Here is a 24,120-nt window from a genome sequence, read left to right as displayed (position 1 = left end):
TTCAAAAGCTATTGACCTAAAAATAACATCAGCGTGCGAGAAAGAATTGTTTACTATCCTATCGCCTGGTAAGCTTCGCCTTAACTATTTTCTTCGCACTGGAAGAAATAGGGATGTTCCGGTCGTATTTTTATCTGTTTATCGATAAATCGATGGCCATAAAAAATAACACGTCTTCATCCCTAACACACACAATTGTCACAAGATTCGAAACTAAATATATAGAGCCAATTGCTAGCCCATCACCTCAGAAAATAATCCCAAAAGTCATGCACGCCTATAACAGTTTGAATTATCACTATCATCTAAGTCTTAGATTTAAAAATTCTCAGATTCTAAGAATTTTTCCTATAAACTCTTCGCTGTATAAAATGCAAAAGTGTCAATAACGCTATTGACACTTTTGTTTTTTCTCTGTTACAATTTGCCCTTTGATTGAATATCTTTTAATTCTAATTGAAATACTAGTTACTTAACTCTAAGTCAGTTAATGGTGGTGTTAGTTCTTATTTTTTTTTTTATATAAACCACAAATTAAGACCCGTTAACAATCTCAATTTAAACGATGCTGTTATATCGGTATCCATAACGGAGATGTTCAACAATTCAAATTTACATTGTCATGATCCAAGATTAGCTAGTCAATTAGCGACCACTTATCAATAACACATGAATACATTCACCTATTGTTGCTAAGTTTTTATAAATATGTACATGCAGACATAGACATATCAGGTCTTTACGAGGTAGACAGAGCTAACAGTCTCATGACGGGACTGAAATGCGACGTTCAGCTGGATGACTTAATGATGGAGGAATTAAAATTCGGATAGCGGCTGGCTGGATGCTAGGCCGTTCGCCTTAACCTTTTCAGCGCCAAAGTCTGATATATCAGACGTTTAAGTTTCGTGCCCTCGCCGCCAAAGTCTGATATATCAGTCAAATAAATCTTACCAATTTAGCTGTATTTTTTCTTATCTTTATAGTACCTGACGACATATGCATAACATTTTTAGACAGTTCATACTTTAGTTAATCAAAAATAACAATTTCACGATTTATTATAATGTTATTTGAATAATAAATTATCAAAAACAAAACCATGTTTATCAGAGATTCTGACTTTTTTTTTTATTTGAACCCTCAGCGCCAATGTCTTATATATCAGACATTAGTGATGTTACATTACAATGTTACTACTTAAACCAGAAATCTGGAACTCTCAAAAGAAACGTCTAAGAAATTAAAAATATTACAGGTTTTTGTTTTGGCCATAAAACTTTTTAGTGTGTCGTAATTTTACCAAGTTTTAGCACAGAAAATGCATTTATTTTCAAATGATGTTTTGCATCGAACTCAGTAAATTGCATGGTATGTCACAACACTATAGCGACACGATCATGCATCTGTCTCGTACGCCAACGACTGATATATAAGACGCGGAAGTGACGTCAGAGGCGTTAGATGTTTCTAGAACTATTTATTTCGTGCTGTACAATGAGGGTAGGAGGTATCGATAAATTATGGAAGTACCCTGTCATGTTATTTTCTGGGTTATCATCTCTGCGTTGCTGTGTAGATTTATTATAATTGCAAATTAATATTTATTGAAATATGACCACTGCAAAGGAGTTGATTAGGATTTACCTTTAGCCATGGCAATTGTAAGTAAAACACAATTGAGACGACGAAACGAAAAATTACACTTTCAGATGATTCAAGTTAGTCATGTAGGGTAGGTAAAATTTTTACATTATTCAATCGGTTTTTGTCTTTAAAATAAAAATAACCTGATTGAAGGATTTTTAAATAATAATAATACGATCATCAATATTAGTAAAATAATAATTGTCTCCATCATTTAATTAATTAAATCAATAAGTTAAAAGTATATCTTTCGTAAGGTATCGAAGTTTATGACCGGAAGTTGACACATCACTAACACTCGTTAAAAATTCATATTAAGCGTACGCCACTGTCTGATTTATCAGACACGTAGTGATGCAATTAATTATCATGATTACTTGTGCGTTTTTTCGCTGTATTAATACGCCACTGAGATTTCAATACATTTTAAAATGTTTCAAGGAGTAACAATAATAAAATAAAACCCATGAACTTAAAATATAACTGTTTTATAATGATTTATTTAATACAAATTAATAATATCGATACTCAATATTGTCAACACTAGTAAATCAACCACGTTTATTGCCGTGGCGTGTGGTGAACGTTTTTGACGAAAACTCTTGGCGTGGAAAGGGTTAAAGAATAATCCTAAGTTTATAAGCTTTTCCTTTGAATGACTTTAACAATTTGTACGGGAAGAACCTGGCATACACTATGTTTTGCTACTACCACATGAAAACTTGCATCTACTAAGTACGTACCTACGTAAGTAAGTACCTACCTACAATTTTTACCGGTCTATCATTCAAAATTTACATCCTAAGTGAAAACAACTAAGTATGAAAAATTTCCTTCCCGCCACTTTTTGAAATTGGAACCATCTATTCAATACCTAGATACTTACTGAGCGATATATATTTCTGTACTATGGCATAACGTGTCAAAAACGATCGATCTATCCCACCCATCACTTTCCCGGTCAAACCCTACCTATTTATTTTATCACAAATAAAACTCAAAACAACCCTATAAATGTACTTGCATACGGTTTAGTGTTTTTCTAAAAACTTGTTGAAAAATCACTCTTACTTTCATGAGGTAAGGATGATATCCAGCGCAAATAAAGTTACTTCCGTGTAAGTCAAGAAATTTTATAATAAACAAATTAGACAACTTAAACTGATTGCTTTGGTAAGGCCACGTGGTCGAAAATCGTTTATTAGAAACGGAATGATGCAAAACAGATGCACTTCTGTGCAAGCATTTCATATGACGAAATACAATTCATCTACCTCTAAATAAAAAGTAAAGAACGCTCAATAAAATCATACTTATTATGTAAATAATCGGTCACGGATGTGTTTTTAAAATAATTTTATATTTATTCAGATTTTATTACTTTACTTTCGCTGACATACATATATTTTTTACCAATAACGTTTTTATCTATACTAATATTATAAAGCTGAAGAGTTTGTTTTGTTTGTTTGTTTGTTTGTTTAAACGCGCTAATCTCAGAAACTACTGAACCGATTTGAATAATTATTTCACTGTTAGATAGTCTATTTATCGAGGAAGGCTATAGGCTACATTTTATCCCGGATTTCCTACGGGAAACGTCAACAATGCAGGTGAAAGTTGAATGAGTCGGCCATCTGCGAGCTTTCCGCGCGAACGCTGCGCAAACCAACAAAGATATAGTAAAACAATGTACTAAAGATGTGAAGTACTCATTTTTTGCCACAAAAAAGTCCGCGAGAGCATATATCTATCTCTTAAGGTTTACTTACAATAACCACTTTTATGTTCATTTTTTAAGATTATTTTTTCATTATAAACATAAGTTATTTTGAAACCAATTTTCTTTAATTCAGTATTAATCCTTATCCAAATAAATATGTTTACTACTTTCGGCTTTTCATGTAGACTAAAATTGCCATTTACAGTATATAAATCAGACGAATAGGTTTTGAGATATAGTCGTTATAAGCAATTTGCAGCGAAACATTTAATACGGCGAACCAGCGTTCTTTCTAATACGCGTGACCGTTGATAAAGCCGAGGAGGATGTTTGCAAAAATAAATATGATGCCCAAAATAACTATTCCACGCGGACGAAGTCGCGGGCACAGCTAGTGTTATATAGTTACAGAGTTACTCTAAGTCGACAAACCGTAAAATCTGGTCAACTGTGGTAAAAAGCTATCATACCTATATTTAAGACTTAACTTTACTTACTTTAACTTATCACTTGCTTATCCATTAAATAAGTACTCAATGCACAATGCAATCATAAACCTTCGACATTTATTTGAGCAACCTAACCTAAGCAAGTAAAGGTAATTGCTCTTAATACTTGTTGAGGCGCTAAACTATGAATACAAAGTGCGTAATGAAAAAAATCCTACACGCACACGGGATCGTGGCAAGTGGTAAGATGAAGTCTCTACCTACCCTCCTAGGAAAGAGGCGTGATTTATTGTAAGTTATGAAACTGTTTATTTGTTATGCAAACATATCGCCCCGCAAAATTTTATTTAGTAGTAAAGATATACCCACTTTGCAACAAAATTAATTTAGAAAGTTAATTTAAACAGGTTTACTACATAGATCATTAATTTATTCCTAAGTAATTTGTTAATCATTTCTTTTTTAATGATCTCGAAGACAGTGTCGATAAAGTCTTGGATGAATCACCAAAAATTCCAGTGTGCCAAACATGAAAAATATCACGATTCTTTTCACGCTTCTGATATTCACACAGTAGTTAAAATATTTTTTATAATACTTAATTTATTTCATACATATCTGACATTTTTAATTTAAAATGAAATTATCAAACACATAAGTTTATGTAATAAGGCAATTTTAGTTTTTTATGTATCAAAGATTTTTCAACTATGAATACTTTTATGAAATATTGCGTGAATCGAACTGGACTGAATATACTTTTTTTTTTCTAGCTATCAAAATTTGACAGATGATATAGTAAGTGCCTGCCTGCTGCTTTTATGTCCGTCCCTGATTAGAAACCTAGACCACTCCTATTAATACGAAAACTAGTATACCTTGTTTATTGACTGTTTCGGAAGAGATGTAGTGTTGTGATCTCATTATCGTAGTGTCATGGCCTAGTGTTTGTGAACGAAAGTTATAGAAACTAGTCAAGATGAGTGGGCGCTCCAACCGCGGAGTGTTTGGGAAGTTGTTCTCGAAGAAGAATCACCACCGAGAATCGGAGCGAGTTGCGGAGATAGGGATGCCAACAAATGTGAAACGACACATTCATGTGAGCAAAAACTCAGAGACAGGCATGCTTGAGGGCTTGCCCACACCTTGGCTGCGAGTCCTGAATGCCCAGATTACGCCCGCTGAGCAAAATGAAAATCCAGACGCGGCTATCAAAGCCGTCATATTCCACATGTACCAGATGCAAAAGGAGAAAGCTCAGGATGAGCCATTCAAACCTTTTGTCACGCCTGAAGCGATCACCCAAGAAGACATGGAGATGAAGAAACTTGTAGACCATAAAAATGCTCACCAAAGTCAAGATTCTGACCTATCCTTAGGCCAGAGTAGTGAAGAGGATATTGTAGTGCCAACTGAAAATTACTCACAGAGGCAGACTATGCCTGCAACTCCTATAACAAATAATTTAAAGAAAAAGGACCCTGCAGTAGACTTGACGGCAGTTCTGGAAGACCTTACTCTCATTGGAGATGAACCTGAGGAAAGTCCCATTATGAGGAAGAAAGATATTCGGTCAACATTAACTGATGAGGAGGTCTACGAGGAACTAAAAAGGATTTGTAATAAGGACGACCCATACCTGAGGTTTGAGAGGGTAAAAGAGCTGGGGGCTGGTGCTTCAGGTAATTTATATTTTGTGCCCTTTACTCTATATCTATGTATTTGCAATGCCTTACTTAACTGTCGCCAAAACTTCAAAGCCAAGGATCCTCTTAACAACACATAGGTATATCTATTTTACACACCAGGATCTTAAAGAAGTTATAAATGTTTTTGTCAATCACCTACTTGTCTACTAGCATCCATGGTAAACATAGAGGGCAGGCTGTTTGTAACAACCAAAGATTAGAGAATGTGTAGCTGTCAGTGAAAGTAAAGATAAAAGTGTTTCCACTTAATACCAAGTTCAAAGCGCCAAATGATCTCTTTGCTATCTATTTTAGGCCTGAAAATTTGTTATTTTCAAAATAATTGGATTAATTATTTATAAAATATCCAATTATATAATTGATGTTTCCATAAATAAATAGACTGTATTCTTTGACCCTTTTATTGATATAGATATTATTGATAACATGTTAATGAAACTGATATATAATACAGTATGCCATAGACAAACCACCATTGCCCTTTAATTATCACTTGCTTGCTAATTCTCAGGGCAAAGGCCTCTAAACTTACTAATGACTATTGTTAGAGATGCCAAGAGTGAAACAATTATTTAGAAAACCAACTTGTCTTAGCATTTCTTGAAAAAAAATAATCTTAGCAAATGTGTGAAAATTATTGAAGTTGAACAGTTAAAGCACTCAATTAAATTGATTCATGTAAAAATCTTACTTCCCAATCCAGCCGCGACGCGCGGTGTGCCGCAATTTCATAGAAAAAAAATCGAAACAGCGTATGTTTTTCGCGCGATAAAAACAGCCTAGCGCATGCCACGCTGGGTGGCAGGATCATAATAACAGATAGACATGCATTTTTTTGTAATGTATGTATTTTTCAGTATGCATGTGCACTTTATCGCACCACTAACTTATTTTTTTTTTAATTTGGTCAGCTGGTTGACTGGTATAAAATGCCAAATGGCATTAAGTCCGCCTTTTGTACATTTTTTTGTGCAATAAAATTTTAAATAAACAAATAAGGAGACCGTGGGCTCTTCTTCCAAAAAGTGAGAATGCTACCATCACTAATGTCATATGATTCATATAGAAACCTGAACCTTCTCCAGGATCACGTTAACAGGCACCCTCCAGGCTTCTTGTCAGAGAAGCAAGAGCGTTAGAAGAAACAATGCCATGATGATGATGTATAACTTAAGATCACTCTGTTTTCCCTCACCATAATAATATGTTGACATCTTACATACATTAATAATATCTACTATTACATATTAAATTTATTGATATATTAATAATATCTACTATTACATATTATATACTTATGATTTTCTTGCATGTTTTTAAGACCTATAATCGATATTTCGTTATAATTACCTCCGTTATTGACGCTGAACTTCAATGTAAAGCAGTGCCAAAACTTCGTCAGTTATGTAATTTTTGTTCTATAGTATATGACTTGTACTTAAAATTGGTGTTTTTCACAAATCACATAAGAATCAATGGTATTTTAATGGCTATAAAAATTCCTTTACCTTTTCATCTTATGGAACATTGCCTCGGAACACATTATATTTTTATGCATCTTTATTATGGATAGCAGAATAAATATTTTAAATGATATAGATAATACAAATCTGGTCACTAGCGTCGAATTATATGATCCCGACTTATGTAGACAACATTTATTAGGCACCAGCGCACGGAAATTTACCATATTATCTCAAAACATACGGAGTATTAATAAAAATTATGATAAATTAACACTACTTTTACATCGTTTGAAATTTAAACCGGATCTGATAGTGCTAACAGAATGCAGGATTAATGATTTTTCTAACAAAATATCTTTAGAGGGATATGACTGCAATCATTCAAAGTGTTTTATAAATCAAAACGACGGTATAGTTATTTATTCTAGAACAGGTCTTGATCAGAACCACCGTTTCAGGATGCCAACTGTTTAGTACTGCAAATTGAACAAATTTACTCGGTGATAGCCATCTATCGGTCACCGTCTTTTCGAAGTACTAAAAACTTTTATAGGTCTCTAGAGAAAATTCTAAAATCTTATACTAAACCTCATTCTATTCTATTAGGCGATATCAATATTAATTTACTTAAAGACAAATATAATGACGCGACGGATGAATATCTAAATATATTAGCACATTACGGTTATACTCCTGGACATAATTACCGAACGAGAGAACACAGAAATCTAGATCACTGCATGATTAAATCAACGTTTTCCTCTACTACTGTGGTTTGCCACGCCGATATTACTGATCATAGCACTGTATTATGTAGTCTTAACACATCTTTAGAACACGAAGATCACAGCTACAAAAGCACTAAAATAGATTTCGATGCTCTTCTAAATACCATCAAAGACGTTGATTGGACTGATTTTTACCAGATTAATGACCCTAAAGAGGCTATAAATTACTTTTTGAATGTCATGAACAGTGCTCTTGAAAAACATAAAACAACACGAAAAATTACTAGTCGTAATGTTATACGTAAAAAATGGATTACTCCGGGTTTATTAAAATGTATTAGACGTCGAGATGAACTTCATATGAAAACAAAAAAATTTCCTGATGACTCTGATCTACTAAACCATTATAAATCCTATAGGAATTATTGCAACAATATACTTCAAAATTTAAAAACCGAACATGACAAAGCAAAAATTTTAGAAAATAAAACAGATATTAAAAAATTATGGGACTCAGTTAAATCTATATGTCATATTAAAACTACAAAAAATAAAAGTGAAAAACTACTTCAAATTAAACGTGACTCCTTTGAATCCTTGAATGTAGTTAATGATTATTTTAGTTCTATAGGGGAAAAACTTGCAAATAATATTCTAGATAAAAGCGGACAAACTGAAATAGACCTAGCTAAAAAATTTAAATCTAAAACCGATTCAACAACCCCCCATTCATTATTTATGACACCTACAAATGAAATAGAGGTAACTAAATTGATCACATCGCTTAAATCTAGTTCAGCAACCGGACATGACAATCTTAGCAACAATATATTTAAAAAAGCCAAGAAATTCGTAGCAAATCCAATTGCGCATATCTGTAACTTAAGCTTGTTGTCGGGTACTGTTCCCTCTGAATTAAAGGTTGCAAATGTTGTTCCTATATTTAAGTCTGGAGATCTTCTACTACCGGAGAACTATAGACCCATATCTCTGCTAAGCGCACTGTCGAAAATTATTGAGAAAGTGGTTAATTCGAGACTCTTAAGCTACTTGGAGGCAGGGGGACTGTTGGCCGAGAACCAGTACGGCTTTCGTTCAGGCAAATCCACGGAGGATGCAGTAACTGATTTGGTTACACATACCATTGAAAAAATCGGTGAGGGACAAAAATGCGTCGGTGTCTTTCTGGATTTTGCTAAAGCTTTTGATACTGTTTCTCGGCCAATACTCCTCTGCAAGCTAGAAAAACTTGGCATAAGAGGGATTGCTCTAGAGTGGTTCCGCTCATACCTTTCTGAACGTAAACAGAGAATCTCCTTAGAGGGCTGCTGTAGTAACTATGCTGACATTAGGTTCGGAGTGCCGCAGGGCAGCGTTTTGGGTCCTACACTCTTTCTCGTTTACATAAACGACCTGTGTTCCATGAAAATGACAAATGCAAAAATTTTTACATATGCTGATGACACCGCAATCGTCTATCATGACGAATCATGGGACCGGGTCCATACTGTAGCTCAGAGAGGGCTTCAGGATGTACATGTATGGCTGCAAAGTAACCTTTTGAGTGCAAATGTTGGTAAAACTAAAGTTGTCTCATTCAAAATTAGTAACAGAACAGGTCCAAATAAATCTCTAAAACTTCGTCTTCATAGTTGCCAACAAGAATGTCAATGTGAGAATCTTGAGGAGGTTAAAACGATCAGATACTTAGGAGTTATCATTGATGATAAATTTAATTGGTCTGCACAGGTTGAAGCAGTTTCTAAACGTCTAAAAAAACTCATGCATATATTTAAAAGGTTAAGATCTGTTGCTGACCATGATATTATTAAACTAATATATTTGAGTTTATGTCAATCAGTAATCTGCTACTGTATAGTGGTATGGGGTGGAGCTCCAAAAACTTTTATATTAAAACTAGAAAGAGCTCAACGAGCCATTCTAAAAATAGCATATAGTCGTCCCAGAAGATACCCAACTAAAAAACTTTATTCAGAGCGTCAGCTCCTTAGCGTGCGTCAATTGTATATATCAGCAACTATTCTACGTTTTCACAAAAATGCCATGAAATTAGCAAGAAAATTCTATAGAGGTTACAGATGGGACTATCCAAAAATCAAAACAGTCTTCGCGCGTAGGTCATTCAAATTTATGGGTCCATACCTATATAAGAAAATTTACAGGGTGGATAAGACCATTGTCAAAATGACTAAATTAAGATGTAGACGTACTGTATGCAAGTGGTTAATGACTAAAAACTACAATGAGACGGAGAACTTGTTACTTAATGTCATATGAAATTATGCATTAAAAAAAAAAAAAAAAAAAAAAAAAAAAAAAAAAAAAATATATATATATATATATTTTATGTATAATATATATAATGTATAAAACATATGTTTAATATATATAATATATATTTTAAATATTTGCATGTTGTTATGTATATATGTATTACATGTATTTCTAATGTATATATTTATATTTATTGTGTTTATTTATTTATTTATTACAATTATATGTAAGAATACTTTACAATTACTATTTAACGTACGCTCTCATCCACAAAAAACACAAATTAAAATTGTTTAATAAATTTAAGGGGAAGACACTGGTCGCCACGACATAGGGAATCCTAGTGTGACGGTCAGTGCAACTGTTGTAGAAAACTCTGTATTTTTTGTACTGAATAAAACATTTTTCATTTTCATTTCACATACAGTCACGTCTATATCTGTTGCGGGGTAAACAGGGCCAATTTTCTTGAAACATTCTTTTCAAGCAAATTGGCCTCATATAAATCATTTGCTATACTACAAAAATTTCAGTGTGATAAGTCTGCCTTATGTTTGCCTAATCTACCTATATTTATTTTTATAAATATTTTGTCCTGCATGTTAACAATTATGGATTAATGACGTTGGTATAACAGCAAAATATACTATACAACATGTTTATTTTGTCATAAATGAAACACTTCATTTTAACAACTACTAACTACCAATGTGGACAGCCTCACACCATAATTGTGTTAGCAGATTTTTAAGATACCACTAGTGCACTTAAGGTATCATTTAAACAAAATATGTTCCAACAACAAGTCAGACTGAGTAAACTTAACTCAGTAGGACTGTTGGCCACATATTACAGTTTGAACCAGTTGCCTGTCTGAACCAATCCAGGGTCACAGTCATAGGCGCACCTCAGGGTTCCTCTCAGACTAAGTGATGATAAAACTCGTCAATATCAATATACTCGTACAATAGTCTCGAAAGTTTTACCACCTCTATAAAGTAAAATTAATAATGCTTATCATTTTTATTATATTGTGTACACACATGCTTCAGTGGGTGACATTATAAGTGTTATTATTGTAATTTGCAGCTGTGTAGCTGTTACATCATCTAATAATGTCTATATTTTTATTATCATTTTTATTACCTTTTAATAATTATTTTAGAACATACCTAGTTGACATAGGCCTTACTGAAGGCGGGGTAAGCTGATGTTGGAATCCTGCAATCCTCTGCTTCCAATAATATCCACAAAACTGATAAGAAGTCAATTTTTTCTTTAGACTGACTTGGCCACCCATCTTTCTTAACTTCTTGTAAAAATGCAATTACTTTGTCAACAGGTGTCGTGTTCATCGCCATCGATAGTAAGGATAATTCCAGGGTAGCCATCAAGGACATAGACCTAACTAAACAGACCAAAAAGGAGCTTATACTCAACGAAATTAATGTCCTGAAAGATTTCAACCACAAGAACCTGGTCAATTTCCTTGACGCTTTCCTTAGTTACGACCATCTCTGGGTCGCTATGGAGTTGCTTGATGGGGGCTCGCTCACCGACGTCGTAACAGAAGTAGTCATGAAAGAAGGACAAATAGCTGCCGTGTGCCGGGAAACGCTGCAAGCCATATCCTTCCTACACTCAAAAGGGACAATTCATAGAGATATCAAATCTGACAATGTTCTGCTCGGCATGGACGGAACAGTGAAAGTAACCGATTTCGGTTTCTGCGCAAATATAGTCGGCGACGAAAAGAGACAGACAATGGTCGGTACGCCATACTGGATGGCGCCGGAAGTCGTCACAAGGAAGCAGTACGGTAAGAAAGTTGATGTCTGGTCCCTAGGGATCATGGCCATCGAGATGATCGAAGGTGAACCTCCTTACATGAAAGAGACACCTTTGAGGGCGTTGTATTTGATAGCGGCTGTCGGGCGCCCCAAGATACCCAGGTGGGAGAAGCTATCCCCTAATTTCCAGGACTTTTTGGACAAGTGCCTTCAAGTAGACGTAGATGAACGTGCCACGGCCGACGACCTGCTGGCGCATCCATTCCTGGATTGTGCCATGGAGCTGCGAACCCTCACGCCGCTCATAAAGGCCGCGCAAAAGATTCTACACAAAAATTACGACTGAGCTGTAACTCTCCCATTCCCATTTACCCCCACTTTTGTAGCTGTTCGCGATTTTCTATATAATTTTAGGGAACTCACGGAGGTGCCAATTTTTACAATAGGTAGTATTTTGCTGTGCAAGTAAATTTAAAGGTATTTTATACCTATGATCAAGTTACAAAAAGTATTTTGGTAATGTTTATTTAAATGAAAAAATAAATTCTGGATTTGTTTATAAAAGGTTGATATTGACTTTACTATTAAGTACTATGTTAATTTTAGACACGAAGCATATTTTTGAGAGAAGATAGTTTGTAATTATGTTATTTTTTCTATTTAGCATAAAGCACATGATTTGACAACACGCGATAGTGCTACAAGTCTTATCGACGCGATATGTTATCTACAGATATCTATATTATCTAAGTATAGATATTTAACATCACACAAAGATATAGTATGACGGCCTATGAACCATGTACAATACTGAAATGCCATATATATTCCAAAGTAAATAGTATTGAAGCATTTGCCTAAAGCAATGTCTACATTTTAGTTACTTAAGTTATTCTGTCCAATTCATAAGAGCTGATTGCTTGTGCATTTATGTAATTAAAAAATGTATAATTCGATATTTTTTGTAGATAGCAAAACTTGATGGACATTTCTGTAACATCATTGCCACAATTTAAACATTACAGCTTGTTATTTGGTACATTTATTTAATTAACAGCCTTCGAAATGATATTATCACAAAATTTTTTTTCCAGACATTAAAAATTCAAGTCGTAGAAATATTGTATTAACTTCAACAAGATTAATTATCAAATAAATTATGATCAGTATTATAATTGAAATGTCTAATGTTGAGATCTTACAAAAGAAAAATATACAAAACAAATATAATTCTGAAACGAATTTAAACGGCCTTCGCGCTACTCGAAGCGCGTGTTTTAGAAGATACCGTGTAATTGTTAAATTGGTTTCCAATTATACTTTAACTGCTTGTTTTTAACCAACAAATGGGGAGCATCAATAAATGTTATGTATGTAACATCAATAAATACATACAACATATTTTTTACTAAAATATTTTTTGATATTTTGTGGCCCGTATTTGGAGCGTACATTTGTTTCCATTTAATTTACAAAAGCGGGAAACATTTTACTTTTTATCTTGAGAAAGCCTTTCCAAAAGTTTTGCTATCACATTATGTAAAAAAAAATTTGGTGCGTGGAATTGTTTTTACCAAAAATGTACATAATTAAATGTTTAACTAGTCTTATGTCTCGGTTCTTTTTATATTCTAACTTCTACACAATTTTGAAATTCCATAGACTATACAGTCATATGATTCAATCACATTCCTTTTAACCCCGATCAATGTAATGTAAACAAATGGAGTTTTATTTTAAAATCTTGAAAAATTTCCAGCTAGAATAAACTAACGCCGTAAGCCTAACTAAATATAAGACTGTATCTTACTAATATTTGTACGTATGTATTAAGACTTCTTGTTTTTGACCGTCTTGAGTAAAGACGTTAGAATACCTTCACGAAATTAACTCTTCTTTCCAATCAAGGAAGGCCCAAGTATTGTGTAAAACAAAACACATGCGTTTGCTAAATGATGATACTTCTCAAGACTAGGTCTACAAATTGATGATCTATAAAAACAAACGAAATTATAAGTTTCAATGTTTTTATATCTAAAGTTATCATTGATCCGGTTTATACATTTATGATGTATTTAAATTACTTTGACCTTTATTCAAAAGTCACTTATAATACCAAAATTATTTCAAGAGACTCAAAAGGTTCTCATTAGTTTTGTAAGTCGAAACTTCTATTGGTGGTTGTATAAAAACCCGTTTATATACAATCAACAACATGAGTAATAAAAGTACAGAATCTTTGAATGTGTCTTGCAATCAAAATGAACCGGGTATCACGTACAATATAGATTACAACAGTAATTTGGTTAATAAAATTGCCAGCGGCTCACGTCCGGCGCCCTTGGGTGCGCAGACGCAGACGACAATGTTCTAAGAAATCATTAGGGAAACGATCGATAAAATATGTTTATTATTTTTAGAACATAATATATGTACATATTTAGACTTGGAAAAAAAACTATTAATGTTGCCATTTGAGATAATGTAGTTTTTAAAAACAAATTTTATGCCTCCTCAAGCAGAAAGATAATGAACTGCCTATTTATAGGATGTACTTATTGGTTATAGTAAACAATATCTCGAAATTATCTGAGGGGAACTATAAAATGGCATCTTGATAAGAATTGGCGTTGTAGATAACTTTTTAGTTTCATACACTTTTATAAGATTTTCTATTAAGAAAATGCGTTATTATATGCGCGCCGCGTTCAGAATTATACCATGTATGTATAAAACTAAATTCTGAAATAGTGGCGTTTGCCTACTTGTTAATGTTCATGACCATCCATCGCTGACCATCTGCGGCAGAGAGGTATTGAATCAGACTTTTGACAGTATTGTATACCCATTTTGTTCCCATAGTATTATGAATTGTATTGTCTAGTGTAAATTTTTCTCATACATAATGATTGACAATAATTTTGTTCTTTTGACATTACTTATCCTATTTTATCCCTTTGGTCGCGTGAAGTCGCAATTGCAAGATGAATATGAATATAATTATCAGATTACCTATCTGATAATTATATTCAGCTTCCTACCCCCACAAATTTTGGAAGTAGATTTTCTGCCAATCACTCTTGTTATGATGAATTTATGATTCCCAATGACTGGTCTAAAGAGAAGTATCATCGTACCATAGGAATCAGAATAATTATTCCAATTATTCCAGTTTTTATGCACCAAACCTAATTGATTCCGATTTATTTTAAACTTTAATTAAATCTTTTTCACATCAACTTCTATATGTGAGCAAGATAGCAATACATTAATTTATAAGGTTAATTATAGCTGCGTTTACCGCGCGTTTGCAATGCTATTTTCGTATATAATGCAGTCATTTCCTTGTGTAGATTCAGGATAAATTTAGGCTTTGGAGGCATTTATAAAATTTCTTTCCACCGCGAGTGCCTCAAGCGATAAATCTAAGATATTATAGTGTAAGTCAGCGTTTCTTAGTTTTTGGATAAAAGAATAATGTCAAAGTAGAGTACAAGAAATACATTCAAAATACAATAAGATTGCCTTCCCTTCAAGGGATATAGACTTGTATATGTGTGTAACATTAACTCTATACCTAACATCTGGATGTTGTATAATTCGTTGATTGATCATAAAGGAAGGAACATTTGCTATAAAAAAGGATATGAGTTTTTACCTACATATTTTTTATTATTTTTATAAAAAGGGATATAGACGTGTATATATATATATATATATTTATGTAATTATTTTACCAGATGAAAATAACTGAATGCTAAGAAACGCTACTGTAGCCATAGTTATCACACGCAACGAAATCGTGTAATATAAATGTATTCGCTAGGTACTGCTGTATGTAGTATGTAAGTTTATATACACCAATGACACTTTTTGAACATTTTATTATTGCAGATTTGCCTATTAAATTATTTTTGTAAACTTTATTACGCATCTTTTATTTCACTCCAAAACAGCTTCTTTTAAATCTGCTTTCTCTCACTTATGCGCATATATTTGAATTACTTATATTATTGCAGTCTCATGTATGTGGTATTTTCATAATACACATATGTACATTAAATCACGTATTCCTGTAGGGGCAGGCAGGCTGTCGTTGCTTCCGCCGAGTCTTAAAAATGTCTGGCTTAAAATAAAAACCATATGTAACTGGAAAATAAATATATTATGACGAAATAAATAAACTACGAAGCTAGTTGAACTAAGTTCCCTTGTATTATGATATTGTAAAATATAATTATACTATCTCTTCATTACAAGATATTTAAGAATGAATAAATTTTTATATGGATTTCTTTCGCGCTAATTCCAAATATCAACTAAATATCTCTTCTCCCTGATCAAATCGGAAAGCAAAGTGGCTGCGTCTTGGTCAGATGGACTGTGTCTTATCAGACATGTTTCAATAGCTTTCTTAACTTCTGCAACCATTGTCTTCACGTCTCCACAAACAAATATGGAAGCACCTTTATGTATCCATTCAACTAGTTCTTCCGCATTTTCTTGTATTGTATCCTGAAATTATTATTTTGTGTCATTGATTTGGATAAAATAAAAAAAAAACGGTGAATCTTGTTATGCAACTAAAACAAAAATCTTAAAAGTTCTTAATAATATAAATAGTACAACTAATAGATTAAATATTATAAAATCACATAAAAAAGAAAATATACAAGAACCGACCCATACCTGAACATACTTCACATTATTATTGTCCACTCTAGAAAATGATGTGCTTAATTTTGTAAGTATTCCATTGTCTAAATATTTCTGCAACTCCTTTTCGTAAATAAAATCTAACTTAGGATTCCTACATCCAAAAAATACCCAAACATTGCCCAAATTCACATCTTTAGTTTCCTTCAAATATTGTCTTTCTTCCAAAAATCCAATAAAAGGTGCAATCCCTGTACCTGGTCCTATTAAAATCAATGGAGTTTCAAGGTTCTCAGGCATAGAGAATGCTGTTATATTTTTTCTCAAATATATTGGTACTGTTTTCTTTTCATAGAGACTTAAATTCTCCATTTTGGATTCTATATTTGAATCTTCTAAAACAAGTCTTTCCAGCCAGCCAGATGTGAGCCCTTTTCTGTTATTTTCAAAATCCATTACAGAAAAACATATTTTCAATAAGTTGGGGTGTTTCAAATAACTATTCACAATAGAATATGGTCTTGGTAATAGTCTTGGGAGATTCGTGAGGAGTATTTCTATAGGTGGTTTACATGATTTAAAGACAGACAATAAATCCAATATGCAAAAACTTTTGTTTAGGATGTGCGAAGTGTATGAAGTGGAACCTTCTTTACTGCAGAGGAATTCCAAAACTTTCCTTTCATTTTCATCTTTTGTGTGCCTTGATAATGACAGCAAAAATAGCTAAAAGAAATGTGAAGTTTGGAAGATCAGGGAAATGCTGGTAAAAATTTGATTAAGTAACAGATTGTTAAAAGTAGTTTCAAATCCCACCACAAAAATTAGTGACTATTGTTGAAGTAATGTACAACTACGAAGTAATTAATATGTATATTTACAAATGCTCATATAAAATGTGTAACCATGATCCAGTATAGGTCTTTTTTGTCACTCAGCTGTGTGATGTTGGCAGAGTAATATATTTTGGGCAATAATTACATATGGTTGTATTAAAGCCAGTTGCAGTGGTTCCCGGCACCAATACAAAAAAGAATAGGACCACTCCATCTCTTTCCCATGAATGTCGTAAAAGGCGACTAAGGGATAGGCTTACAAACTTGGGATTCTTTTCTAGGCGATGGGCTAGCAACCTGTGACTATTTGAATTTCAATTCTATCATTAAGCCAAATAGCTGAACATGGCCATTCACGTCTTTTCAAGACTGTTAGCTCTGTCTACCCTGCAAGGGATATAAAGGTGACCATATGTATGTATGTTGTATTAAAGTGATAAAGGTGATATGTTCTTACTATTTGATACAGGTGCTCTATTTCAGGTTTAGGTTCCCCAGTAAAGGTTGCGGAGATCAGATGGCAGTTGCTTTATGTATAAACCTCACTCACCCAATCAATTATCTTCTCTACCTGTTCATCACAACTGCCTTTGCAATAATGTTTGGTTATTGCAAATCCTTCCACAGATCAACACAATTTTTAACTACATTTGAATACTTACCTTCTTTAAAATACTTCGTAAATCCACTATATTTTTCAGGACATTTCTAAGAGTACACCTTACAGGTATGTGTTGGGGTAATTTCAGTTTCTGTGAAGTATCACAGCTCAGGTGGTAAGGTAAGTCTGCTTGTGAAATCAGATCCAAATGTGACAGTATAAAGTTGACACTTGCATCATCATTGTGGGGAATGATGCCTATAGTGTCTCCAGGTTTGAATGTAAAATTACTACCCTGTAATAAATATATATAACTGCATTATATTCAAGTAGTTCAACTGAATAGGTACATAACAGAAAGTTAACGAGAATGAAAAATTTCATCAGTTAATCTACCTTAGAGAAGCGATCAAGACGAAGAAGAGATCTCAATCAACTAAGCAGTGGCAAAAAATATTTTAAATAAAGACCTACCGTTATATCAAAGGTAACTTCATACACGGCTTTGCAGTCTCCATTCACTGAAGTCAAACGCCTACTATTGCTAATTTGTGTCTGAAATATTTCGCTCCTAGCGAATGGTAATGGCGGTGGGAGACCATTATACACAGTACTGAGATCCTTAAATAATGAACTAAATTAATTTCTTACTTCAATAAAGTAAAAACATTCAAGCTATGGTTGAATCATGCAGTACTTACGTCAGATTTTTCATAGCTTATTCGCACTAAATTTTCTTTAAGCGTTGGTAAATTCAATGTAAGTGATTTGGAGCATGCTTCGAATAGTTCTTGAAAGTTGTGTTTGTGTGAGATAACCATTTTTATTTCATAAAAATTAAAGAAATTTGAAAACCCTGAATTTGTTTTGTATCTACTTGATACCCTGGGTACGTCAAACGTCCGTCCATATCCACGTGTGTATGACATTGACATTTTCAATAGTGTAGTGACAGATTCAAATTCAAATTTTTATGACATAGACAATGAAAGATAATGATTCGGTAATCAACTCAATTTTAACAGATTCCGATACACATAGAAGAGTATGCCTATGACTCTAACTAAACAAATAAGTCTATAAGAAATAATAAAAAGAATAAATGTATATATTTAGTTTTTAATAATTACATTTACATAAATTTTATAATCAATTAAATAATACATTTTAATTTCAAGCGTTCTTTCACCAACATGTAGTGCAACACATACACCATGCTGTGCTGCTGCTTTTCTATTACATGACTGAAACAAAAAAAAAATTTCGTAAGATTTTTTTCTTTAATCTAAGGTTTCTGGAGATAATAAAATATTTATGAGAAAAAATGTGGCTTCCAATATCACATCCATTGATAACCCCACAATGTCGTAGTTAGGTACTTACTTTCCATCTTTTCTCCTTGGTCGTCGGTTGCTCCCTCGTAACACTCTGGACAAATTGTAGTCTCACATGGATTTTGAGTAGTAGTGGGGAACGAAGGTGCCATCCCTTGTGGTGGGGGCTAAAAATATACACGAGAACTTTTAATATTAAATGAACAATAACTGGTACATTAGGCGTACTTGTGTGTGGCCCTCTGTGTAATTTAAAAATACTTATGTCTGAGCAGCCACTTGAGTAATTTTGGTCCTTCAGGCCGGATGCATGTAGATATTTACACACATCTTTATCACAAAGTCGCCACACTGCGGCGCGGCGGCAAAGCATTTCGAGGGTGGGTGGTTTATATATTATAACTTGTTTTGTGTTTCACACTGCGCTTCTTCTGACCTATGTTTCGTGATCTCGGGTCTTAAGTAAAATGACTTACCTCTAGCCTATACAGGTAAGAAATCCGGCATGGATCCCAAGACGTGCATAGAGTAGCGTTATGCAACATATCCTTCCGTGGCTCGTCACCGAAGTAATCGAAAGAAATAACTATATTGTTGTCGATTGCACACTCGTCCAAGAATTTTTTCATTGAAATCTACAATTTGTTTAAAAATTTAAACACACCATATTATTATGTCGCCTCATTTTAAAGTTATACCTTTATAAGTCAAGAAAATGTTTCATGATTTCTATCATAGATAGATTAATATTGTTACATTAATTACTAATGAGGCAGCTCACACATGTCTAATTTATATGTAAAGTATTCAAAAAGTTCGTAAATTATAGTTACAGTAACAAAAGCTAAAAGTTTTTAAACTTTTTTCATATATCAACTTACCTTAACTTTGTGACCGCAATCCAAGGTTCCATTCTGGAAGTAGTTATTCTCCCTGTCCCCATTACCCAGGCAGAACATCCAGCCTTCATTGAACGAGTACTCAATAGGAGCTGTTTCTCCTTCTATGCAAGGGTCAATGGCAACTGGGAAGGAATTCCTACCGTAAGTACATTTACGTTCGTGCATATTGGCTTGTATTCTGTACGCATCCAAATCTGGCTCAGAACCTTCAGGACAGGTGTAATAGTTGCCTAAAAGTAAAGTATACATTATACAGGTTGTCTGGTGAATGGCGTTGCATATTGAAATGGGGCATTCAGTATCTGATTCACATTCTATATAATTAGAAAATATATGGCATTAAAATTTTACCTAATTATCCAACAAAAACAATGAGTGCGGTGATACACGCGGGCGGCGCGAATTCAAACGACAAGCCGACAGCGCGGCAGCGAGCAGCCATCTCGCTGGATAGAGCGAATGGTGTCCATCATTCTGGGACTTTGTGCACTATTTTGCTTATTTTTATAATTTTAACTAGGTACATAATACTGTCTTTTGCTTTATATATTTTTTTAATTAAGCCTGTTCATGATTTACTATGTCTAAAACCAGACGCCTTGTATTACCTACATGGACCTTTTTATCTAAAATGGCTTTTTTTACTTTTTACTAAGTAACTTATTTATGCTGTATATCTTTCGTGATTGATATTAACTACATTATGAAGTGAGTTGGCTTTACATTATTGTTCCACCGAAAGCAGTCCAGCATGAATATGCAACGTCAAATCGCTGCTGCAGAATTATGATACATACAAATAATCACGTCACGACATATCCCTGCAGGGCAGACAGAGCCAACAGTCTTGATAATACTAATAGGCATTGTTCAGCTGTTTAGCTTACAGATAGAATTGAGATTCATATAAAGTGACAGGTTGCTAACCCGTCGCCTAAAAGAAGAATCGCAAGTTTATAACCCTGTCCCTTAGAGAATTATGATATCCTAAATTGAATATTCAAATTCCCAATTAAAAAAAAAATAAACAAAAAATTGTAGACAGATAGATACATGGGATGTACCTCATTCTATTTTCAGTGTTGAAGAAGTGGAGTAAGAAAGAGTGAAAAAGAAATATAATTTATTATGACTCCACAACTTATAAGAATACAGGAAACGTAAATATAATTATGTGAATGTCATAAAAGGTCGGGGCTCAGTGATATGACTGGGTTTTAATTTTTATAAGAAACCAGTAGCTTTTGCCCGCGACTTCGACCCCTGTACAAAATTTAATCAAAATGGTTGAAAACATAACACGTAAGAGTTAGTTTCGCATTTTAAATATTAGGGTTCGTGAAGCTACTTACCATTTTGAATAATATTAACGGTCTTCTTTGTGGCGCTGATTACGGTCCTCACGGTAAGGCCGTTGCCACCACCTTTGATATTTTCCATAAGTACTTCTTGAGCTGCCCGCTGTTCTCGCGACCACTTAGACGCGTCTTCTGCTAAGATCTGACGACTTACCTTCCCTGGCGATTGCGAAGACTGGAAGTTAATAGATTTTTAACTTTGGAATTATTTCACAAACACACTCCTTTATTTAATTCCAATTTCTGTGCTCCAAGGTATTTTTAAAAATATTTGGGCCTGTGTCTAATCATCTTTATGGTGCTAGCACCTTTCGCTCCTTGGAAAGACTTGATCAAGGAATGATAGTCAAGGAGAGATGAGAAAAATGGTCTCTATCATGTGATGGCTTGCAAATGAATTTGCAAAGTTTTGAAAACGAGGGTACTTCGCCGGTACTATCTAATACATGCGTCATTTTTTCTATTTTCTGTCTCTATCTGATAAATTTAGTTTCTTGCGTAGTTCAGTAGTTAGGTAGTCATGATAGAATTTCAGACGATTTATGACATGGGTAAAAAAGAAATAAGTATACCTGAGGTGGACTTTCCAGAATAACGTGAGGTCTCCCAAGGGTATGCTGCCAGATCAGTTGGGCGGCTATTTTATGTTTTGTACTATGGTGCAAGGGTTGAATCTGCAGGATTCCGTACCAGCCCAGTTCTCTGTACACGTTGTCCGGCAGATAGCCAGTCTAGAATATGCGTAGATAAATAATAGCTTGTTCACTTTTTACGAGGTTGCCGAAATTAATTTAATGAAAAAAAATAATAATTAATAAATTTTTAAAATTTTACAAAGAATTATTAATTATTTTTTTTAGTTATTTACCTACTATAAGTTAAATGAAATTAATTTAGTAGTAAAAAAATGAAATATTGAAACTCATTAAAAAATATATAATTGTCCTAGATATATTTCTTAAGATTAATATTCAGAAAAGGGTTACTCCGTTTTTTTCCCATGGATATCGTAAAAGGTGACTAAAGGAATAGGTGCACATTAATTAGCTCAAGCTTCCATATTGGTCTGACAGTGAAGAAAAAACATAGTGTAAGCCAGCTGCTTCATTTCCATCATTAAGCTACAGCTAAATGTGGCCCTTCAGTCTTTTCGAGACTGTTGGCTCTGTCTACCCCGTTAATTATTGATGAAATATAAGTACTTACCGGCATAAAATCCATATGCCACTGGAAAAAAGTTTTAATTGTATGTAATTGTGTGCCTATATAAACATGCTTTGTAGTTTCTGCATTATGATTAATATTAATTTTAGTTAAACTTAGGTGAAGCTGTGGGTAAAAGCTACTGTGAAATAAAAAAAATTAAATTTTATTTTAAGCACAAAATTAAATTTTAATAACTAATGTTTTTATATTGTTATTAATATTATGAATTTGAAACAGAACAAAAAATACCGAGCACTGCTTGGTCAACCAGGTACTTTTTATAAATCTGACAAGATCTGACCCAAAACGTAACTTACTTCTTCGTCGGGCGGCTCCATTGTTTGAGTCTCTGTCGATAAAAATATCCAATTTTAAAATAATGAAATATTTTTGATGAATAAAAATACGAATTCTTGGCTTACCTTCTTCATAAAGCTGAGTTGTTGTTAAATGAAACTATAAAAAAAAAATAGTTAAAACTCTTATTTTGAAATAAACACATGTATTTTTTTATTCAGTCTGAGAAAAATTCATAGGTACCTGTAAAACAGCTACTAAAATATATAATCGGAAGTCTTGCAAAAGAAACATGTTGAAACTGCTATCAGAAAATACGAGAACAAAATAAAAATATGAAAAACACCTTTGAAGCCAATTAGTAAATCGTGAAGTAGAGCTGTTAACTTTAGCAATAAAAAATAATTGGATTAAAGGCCCAAGACTAATATTAAAAATTTTAGGTCAACTTACATTACAATTTTTAGCTTAGTTAATTAAATATTATTTGTTTGTTTGTAAATACTTTGATGTAAGTACTTAAATAACATTTTTGAAGTAATTACCTCGTATAACATAAAAAAGAAAAAAATGCACAACGGCGGACTTATACCTAAGAGGGATTTCTTCCAGTCAACAAGGTAACTGAAAGAATAATATCTAGGTAAGGGAGAGTAGCTACAGCTAGCTACAACGGCAAAACTTTAAACTTTGGTTAATATTTTTTTATAATATGTAAAACAAAGTTGTTTTTTTTTCTATAAAAAATGGTTCCTACCTCAATGAAAAGGACCTATCAAGAGGACCAAGATCTCTTTAAAGAAAAGCGAGTAGTATAGATACAACAAAGTGACTGAATCTTGTTCTAACTTCTGATCCCCGATTTTGTTGTTTCTCAGAACATTAAAAATAATATCAATTCTTATGTTAAGGGCAAAAGCGTGTTTGTGTGACCGTAAAAGTTTTGGATACATGTAGAGTACGGAGAAAAGCACAGGATACTCTTAACGTGAGCGGAGCTTCAAGTTTATCCCAGGGCGCATCCACACAACAGTATGACATTGACTACAAATTTTTAAACCTTTTCCCCTATTTCACCCCTTTAGGAGTTTAATTTCGAAAAATCATTTCTTGTGTGAATAGT

At 33.4% G+C, this 24,120-nt stretch overlaps 3 protein-coding genes across 3 annotated transcripts; 1 reads left to right on the top strand and 2 right to left on the bottom strand.

Moving 5' to 3' along the window:
• The first annotated feature begins 4,602 nt into the window (after window positions 1-4,602).
• Window positions 4,603-15,733, top strand: LOC106142557 (serine/threonine-protein kinase PAK 1). Its single transcript, XM_060945340.1, has 2 exons — window positions 4,603-5,501; window positions 11,360-15,733. The coding sequence occupies exons 1-2, from the start codon at window positions 4,799-4,801 to the stop codon at window positions 12,151-12,153; spliced, it is 1,497 nt and encodes a 498-aa protein (XP_060801323.1). The 5' UTR covers window positions 4,603-4,798; the 3' UTR covers window positions 12,154-15,733.
• A 213-nt stretch (window positions 15,734-15,946) lies between these two features.
• LOC106137350 (methionine synthase reductase) lies at window positions 15,947-18,815 on the bottom strand. Its single transcript, XM_013338162.2, has 5 exons — window positions 18,602-18,815; window positions 18,375-18,521; window positions 17,962-18,195; window positions 16,497-17,189; window positions 15,947-16,322 (listed from the first exon to the last, which is right to left on the bottom strand). Exons 1-5 carry the CDS (start codon window positions 18,719-18,721, stop codon window positions 16,110-16,112), a joined length of 1,407 nt encoding a protein of 468 aa, XP_013193616.2. The 5' UTR covers window positions 18,722-18,815; the 3' UTR covers window positions 15,947-16,109.
• A 263-nt stretch (window positions 18,816-19,078) lies between these two features.
• On the bottom strand, window positions 19,079-22,718 carry LOC106137329 (uncharacterized). Its single transcript, XM_060945666.1, has 7 exons — window positions 22,701-22,718; window positions 22,067-22,225; window positions 21,489-21,669; window positions 20,116-20,366; window positions 19,711-19,869; window positions 19,284-19,401; window positions 19,079-19,144 (listed from the first exon to the last, which is right to left on the bottom strand). The coding sequence occupies exons 1-7, from the start codon at window positions 22,713-22,715 to the stop codon at window positions 19,137-19,139; spliced, it is 891 nt and encodes a 296-aa protein (XP_060801649.1). The 5' UTR covers window positions 22,716-22,718; the 3' UTR covers window positions 19,079-19,136.
• Between the last annotated feature and the right edge of the window lie 1,402 nt (window positions 22,719-24,120).

The sequence above is a fragment of the Amyelois transitella genome, chromosome 8, assembly GCF_032362555.1.
Source record: "Amyelois transitella isolate CPQ chromosome 8, ilAmyTran1.1, whole genome shotgun sequence".
NCBI classification, from domain to species: Eukaryota; Metazoa; Arthropoda; class Insecta; order Lepidoptera; family Pyralidae; genus Amyelois; species Amyelois transitella.
This window is presented reverse-complemented; position numbering and strand designations above follow the sequence as displayed.